At 24.8% G+C, this 7,765-nt stretch overlaps 1 protein-coding gene across 1 annotated transcript; it reads right to left on the bottom strand.

Moving 5' to 3' along the window:
- Nucleotides 1-2,716: 2,716 nt before the first annotated feature.
- Nucleotides 2,717-7,465, bottom strand: LOC119667861 (tRNA dimethylallyltransferase-like). The gene is made up of 2 exons (XM_038077199.1): nucleotides 7,223-7,465; nucleotides 2,717-2,953 (listed from the first exon to the last, which is right to left on the bottom strand). The coding sequence occupies exons 1-2, from the start codon at nucleotides 7,349-7,351 to the stop codon at nucleotides 2,753-2,755; spliced, it is 330 nt and encodes a 109-aa protein (XP_037933127.1). The 5' UTR covers nucleotides 7,352-7,465; the 3' UTR covers nucleotides 2,717-2,752.
- Between the last annotated feature and the right edge of the window lie 300 nt (nucleotides 7,466-7,765).

The following is a 7,765-nucleotide window of genomic DNA, read 5'->3' as shown; positions in this document are numbered from 1 at the left end:
GAGATTCAATAATGCGGTGTTGGTAAGACTGTCAGTTTTCGTAAATAATTTCGGGGCTCTATCCTTTATGTATTTTTTGATCGGATTAATCTTGAGGTCCCTTAATTTATAAATAAGTAATTAGAATTTTTAATTTTAAGTTATTAAATAATTAAGTAAGTAATTAGAATTGTTAATTTTAATTTTAAGTTCATTAAAGAATTGAATTTTTAAGGTTCAAGTAACTAAATACGAAAATTATTTCATTAAGGTAAATAAAATATCCTTTCATTTAAGTCAAATTTATATTGTATATATATGCGACTACATATCATAATTTAAACATACTCGTACTCAAATATGCAAATTCAATTTTTATTATTTATTGCTTCTTAATACTTTTACGAATGAATGTATCTACATTCACATAAATCTTATCTTTTTGCTGATTGTTTGAAACTGTCAATCAGTTTTTATTCATTTCTTTGCAATGGATTTGATGGTAAGACGAGTGGTTTTGGTATGGAAAAGCAATCCTTTGTAATGCATTAAACTGTTTGTCAATCATAATGTTTCCGCTGTCACTTATAGACACTTCGGTGCTTGCACAAAATTTTAAAAAGTTTTAAATATTGATTTATCTGCTGATTAAATATTTATTCATTAGATATATTTGTATAAGTCTGCAAAAGTTTGCAAAATGCAAACCAATATGTCTTAATTTTTTAATATAAACTTAACATGGTTTGTATGCGTAATTGAAGAAATAATAAAAGTACAATGAACTCGTGTTTTATATAGAAAAACTATATAGTTTATGTCTAGCACACCAACATCTCAACAGCACTTAATCTCTAACAACTAAACCACAAGATACAAAATTTTGTAACGCCTACTACAATTTGGTCGTCGTATGATAACCCAAACATTTTATTATTAACCAAAAATTATTTTTACGTCCCAAAATGTTACAGAAAAATTTTTGCGCTATTAAAAAAAATATTTTTTTTTTCTGTTTTAAATAAAAATTTATATAAACTTTTAATATAAATTGAATAGAACTTTGATTTCATAATATTTTTATAAATATTTATATAGTACTAAATAATTTTATGCAGTTATTGGCGCCAAAAGAAAATAGGACAGCGATAAAAATTCGGAAAATATTTCAAACAATTTTTAAGAAATTTAAAAAATACATTTTTTATTTGAAGAAGTCAACAAAACTTATCAAAACTTGGCTTTTTGTTAAAACAAATGGAGAAACTATATAAGTTGAAAATTATTTAAAGCAAATATAAGTTATCTTGGCGTCCAGAATATATAGGTTCTAAGGAAGATACTTCTTTGATAGTATATCAGACTATTCGTCGGTGCAGACCAAAGACCTATTAATCTATCTAAGTTCGGCGGGACGGATTTAGTTTTTACTCTTCTATAGTAGCGTTCTTGCGAGGAATGTGGTTGCAAAACGGCGGAAAAATCGCTAATTGAGGTACATGAAAGTTATCTAAAAGCCTGCCACTGCAACCAACCAACGAAAAGTTATCTTTCAACTGAGATGTAATGAATCAAATTTGCAATAATGACAACTTTAATGTCAATAATTTTATTTATATCAAAATGTATATATAAAATATAAGACACATTTTGCAATGATTTTTTTTATATAGGTATATATATTCATAAACAAATAAACTTAAGAACGGCGAAGGAACTAGTAGTCCAGTTCCTTATTCTTAAACTGTAAAATTAATATATAATAAAAAAATATATAATAATAAACAAATATATATTATTAAATAAATAAATAATTATAAATAAATGAATTACAATAAATATATAAATAATAATAAACAAATAAATAATAATAAATAAATTAATAATAATAAATAAATAATTAATAACAAATAAATACATATTAATTAAAAAATAATAACAAATAAATAATTAATAATAAATAAATAAATAATAATAAATAAATAATAATAAATAAATAATAAAAAAAAAAACAAATAATAATAGATAAATAAATAATAATAAATAAATAAATAATAATAAACAAATATATAATAATAACAATAGTACAAAGAAAAGGATTTTAAACGATAGGTAGATTATTAAATTTCTCCAATTTTTATTTAATCACCAAACTCTTCGCCTATTCATGTCCATTCTGTTCTAAACTTCAATTAAGTTCTTTTTCACAAATTTTTTGTTTGGAAGATCTTCCCTGAAGATGACTATCGGAGATAATCGAAATATCGGAAAATATCTTAATGAAACAATTTATTTTAAATATAAATAATAAATAACAGTTTTTTTTATTTATATTTAAATGACCAATTAGCTAGCTCACAAATTATTATAACTTTAAGACAGTGCTATTTCAAGCATATAAAATAAGCATTAATTTAATATATCATTTCATAAGACGTGACATGTGTCTGCGGATATGACACATAAAGAAGTCAATCATTTTCGAAATAATTTCTGAGACTTTTTGACACTGCCTACTGATATTTTAAGACATAAAGTAATTAATTTTTCTTTAAATAAGAATATTAAATATTTTTTTTGTCACAAAAAAATTTCCAAGATATTCTCAAGTGTTTGTCAAATAAATTGGAAAGTCAGGATCTTTATCAACACAATTCATCGCTAAAAATAATCATTTCATATAAAATATAAGGTTAAATGTAAGTATTTAAAATAATTATAATGTAAATTGCCCTATTATTTAATAATACGTTTATAAAAGAAACGTTTACCATTAACCCTCAAGAAACAATGGGTATCTAAAAACACTTAGCATACTTTGATATAAAAAGGATACAATTGGCAAGGCTGCATTGCGGAAATGCGTTACGGTGTACGGCTCTGCTGGTGTGGCCACATCTAATAAGTGATGTTTAGCACGTGATTGTTCCTCTTTAGTAGCTTTAGCAGTTGCAATATCCAAATTAGCATATACCTACAGAGAAAGAAATGTTGTTAGAAAACTTAGTTTAACAAATAAATTCTAGTAGGCTGTTAGAAAAATAATTATTAAGAAAACTGCAATAAAAATTTATTGTTTCCGGTTCTTACTTTCAGGTGTGAAAAGTTATTCATGTGCAATCTGTAAAAAACTGCACACTCAGTAAGGCGCAGCTAAATAAAGAAAACCTTCAAATATTTATTAGTAATGTAAACTTTAACAGTGACTAGTTAAAGCAATTTTTATTTACCATGTATATACTCGTATAATATATGGAATAACGAATGCTAAAACCAATTAAAACTCTATAGAATCATATCCATATACACCTAAAAATTTGTCATTTCATATATTTATGATTTCATTAGGTTATAAATTTTCTAATATAATTAGTTAAATTTCTTATTCAGCAAACCAGGAAATACAATAAAAATATTTAAACTAGTTTAATCAATAGAATTAGGAACATTTCATACACGAAATTTATTAGAAATTGAATTAGCAAATTTTTGTGAAACTAATTTGCATAAATTATTTCGCAACAAAAAAATAAATATCTCGTCAAACATTAATTATAAATTCATAAACATTTCGTGTGCCCATAAAGTTATTATACAACATATTTATATAATACTTCTATACAGTAGAAAATCTCTTAAGCGAATATTCTGCCAAATTTTGTCCATTCAATAGGGATGACAGACAAAACTTGTTTAATTACCCCAAATAACTATAAAATCAAGAGTTTTTGAAAATGTACCCAAAATTGTACATATAAAATGGGTATTGATTAGTTAAGTATAGTATAAATAAGAAATAAATATTATTTAAGGAATATCATAGGCATAGTATTAGTATAAAATCATTTGCTTGCACTTTTGCATACAAACAAACCTATACTGCCCATAATTATTTATAAATTGCAATATAATATTATAAATATATTATAATTAGAAATAGCTTATGTTTACGGCCTGCGTTACCACAAATATACTTAAAATGCTTGGGGGCTTTACAAGCAGGAAGACGTCTCAAATATGGAATTCGAGAACGCAAAAAATATGGACATTCTTTATAATCTTTACTTTAATGTAGCAGTGTATTATTACTGTTATAGGAGACATCTCATCCTTATAATCACAAAACCGTCTATATTCTTCATGATACTTACTTCAAAGATGGAGATCTTTTTGTATCTAGTATCAGTAAAGATTAATTGGTTAATGTAGGGCTTGCATCCAGTACATTTAACTTTACTTATAGTACTATGATCGTTTTTAAACATTTTAACTCAGTATTTTTGGCAATATTTTATGGGAGAAATACGTAGTATAATGAATCGGTTTCTATCTTTTGTCAAAATTCAAAATAAAAAAGTTCGAAATCTCTTCAATTATATTACTATTATTTTAACAAGTCTAATATATCCTTTTTAAAGAATATGTACGTAGGTCATAACAATTATATAGCACTATCAACGAAAATGAAAGAACCACAGCAACTACATAAAAAAATTTAATCAAAATTATATTATTTTTAGGAAAGTAAAAGTCAATGGTGATTAAATCAGTACTATATACTTTTTAAACGCATTAAAAAAACATATTTTTATCCTGATTGGCATCCTAAACATAAATATGTTTAGTGTTATTTGAAAATTTACCATGGAAGGAAAAAAATATAATTGAATAGCAATTTATGAATTTAAAAATACAAAAATAAGTTATATTGTGCACTATTTTTACTAGTTTTCAATTTTCTTTATGTCAATGTACCTACCATATATCCTGTCACGCAAACGCACTTGTTGCTTGCTTATTGACAATGTATAATAGGATCTGAATTTTTGCTGAAGTGGCAATGCCATTTAAACCAAAATATCGATTTGAATAAAATAATTTTAGACACCCTAAAACATAAACAAAAAAATAAACATATATATGTTTATGTTTATACCATCACGGTTTTAAACTCATATATTGCTTTCTTATAGTTATAATCAATTCGCTTTAAATAGTGCATATAAAAATATATGACAAAACAAAGTTGCAGCAAAGCTGAGCTAATAAACTTTTGTAATGGGAAGTCTGAGAAGATCCGCAAACATTTGCGCTTTGTGGTTTTTATTTTGCATGTGGCATTGTCCTTACACTGCCTGATTTGTCAAAATAATTAACAAACGAAGGCAAAGGAAAGTAAAACAAAGAAATGATTGCCAGTCTTTATATGACATCAATAAAAAGATGGCGGTTAACGTGAGTTGTTGCAATGGAATTAGTAATTAAAAGCAGAAAAACATTTAAATTTTTATATCTTTATAAATTTTTTATTCTCTGCGAAAGTGATTATAATTTAAGTGTGGTATATATAAAATTATTAGTTGTTTTAAATAATTGAGACTTTGTAAAAAGTATTTTACAGTGATATTACAAAAATGGCGTACCATTGTCAAATTCGCCACAATTATCAATTGCAGCGAGTTGAGAATAAAATATTCGTTAAGATTTTGTTCAATTTATTCAAATTCTGTTAGAAAATATAAAAACAAAAGTAATTTGGTGTTCAATAATATTTTCTAACATATAAACTACATTGTACGTTACTTTTTTTGAACATGAAATTCAAAATTACAAACGGCAGTGATAAGTGTAACTGTAAATGACGCAGAATCGCTCAAATTTTTTGCATATATTGAAATTTGACGTGGGTATATAGGGTAAGTCAATAAAAAAATGATTTAAATATCTAAAACTACATTTACAACTACATTTAAATTATCACAAAAATATAGTTTTATGTTTAAAGACATATTACAAAAATATAGTTTAATATTGTAAGATATGTTAATTCTTTATATTCATTTATTTGAAAGTTATAACGTTTTTATATTTTTTGCATATTATTTCATGTGAAAAATAATAACATATAAAGTTTTGAAACTTTTTATCGAAAGAAGTGACTCACATTCATAAATGAGAGTTGCTGGATGAGATATATGTAGAAGCAAAAAGTTCTAGTAGATATTACTGCAAGCTAAGGACTAGTATTGTTTCTATAGGATTATTCGGTTCTACTCTTAAAGTAATATAGTCATATTCTTTCAACCAATCATTAAGATCAATTAATTAATTAGCTTAAATATATATACATAAACTATTAAATTCAAGCCTTTAATTTATTGTAACTTTCGTGAACTTTATTTAAAGAGAAAAAGTTCAGTTACAAACTAAAGAAACTACTAGACAGCAACAGAAATTTCTAATGAAATAAAATTAGCATCAAAAATTGAATACTGAGATGGTCAAAAAGATACCGGATAGCACCTGTTAACGATGTCATACCTGTTACCTCAAATCAACCATAGAAACAATGACTAAAATGCAGAGAAATACATATGTAAATATATGTAAATATTTTATTGATAGAGAAATTAGCATAAATGCCAGAAATTAACCTGAAACTAAATCGAAAGCACGGAAACTTGTTCAACTTGTTTGGAAAAAAAGTTTATACTGATCTTTTGTTCGGATTTCGCTGATTAACAATTTAAATAATTATAATAAAATTACAAACTTGATACATTTTATTAAATGAATCGTGTTTCGCGTAAATTCGAGCATTTCTAACTTTATTTCACAAAAAATTTTGGTTTATATGCGCACTTTAGACGAGCCTTTTTTATAGCGTTAAATAGAAACAAGCAATAAAGTTTCTATATAACAAACATTATAATATTAAATATTATTTAATAGTTTTATTTATCATTAGTTGATTTTTGTTAAGTTTTATAAAAACTAATGTTTTATTTTTTGTTATTAATTTTTTGAGTTGTTACGTCGAAATTTTTATTAAAATCTGTTTTGTTTTTTAAGAATGTTAACTTTTATTTCGTGCGTTATTTTTTAGTATAATTCTATACGTATTTCGGCAAATTCGCTTTTGCCTTCATCAGGAGAATTCCTAATATTAGGAATCCTCCTGATGAAGGCAAAAGCGAATTTGCCGAAATACGTATAGAATTATACTAAAAAATAACGCACGAAATAAAAGTTAACATTCTTAAAAAACAAAACAGATTTTAACTAATGTTTATGTTTGAAACGTATATTTGACTTGTTATTTGTTTCTGTTTTGTAGTTTGTTGTTTTCATATTTAAAATATTATTCAAATAATTTTTAATACTGCGTAATTTAATATTAAAAAGTTGTTATTAATTATTTAATTGGTTATTATTTAAAATGACTGATTTTTTCGTTTTTCACCTGCATTGAATCTGCACTTATAATTTCACCACAGTATCGTTCTGCCAATTCAATTGACAATTTTGTCTTTCCCGTACCGGTGGAGCCTAATATCACAATCATAGGCAATTTGCGAAACATTTTGAACATAAAATAATAAAAGCAATTATCTACATGAATTAATATATCACTTTACACTTAATTTTATTTATTAATTGTATTATTTTACAACAATTAAACCGGCATGTTGAAATAAAACACGTGAATTCTATAAAGTACGTGAGCAAAACTGCTGTTAAAGAGACAAATAGGAAAAACATATGCGAATTTTAGGGTGACCATATGCTTTGAGAATGTTATTATTTAAAAACTGCTCTTTATCGCAGGAATATGTTTGTGTGTAGAGTTTTTTGTTATAATTTATTAATAAAATTATAATAATTGTATTTTAAATTTTATTTATATTACATTTTAACTGAACTTTTTTATTGATAAAACAGAAAATTTTGAATAAATTTTTGTTAAAGAAAACTATGAAAGCAGATGGTCAGTCCAGAATATATT

Source organism: Teleopsis dalmanni, chromosome 1 (genome assembly GCF_002237135.1).
Source record: "Teleopsis dalmanni isolate 2A chromosome 1, ASM223713v2, whole genome shotgun sequence".
Taxonomy (NCBI): Eukaryota; Metazoa; Arthropoda; class Insecta; order Diptera; family Diopsidae; genus Teleopsis; species Teleopsis dalmanni.
This window is presented reverse-complemented; position numbering and strand designations above follow the sequence as displayed.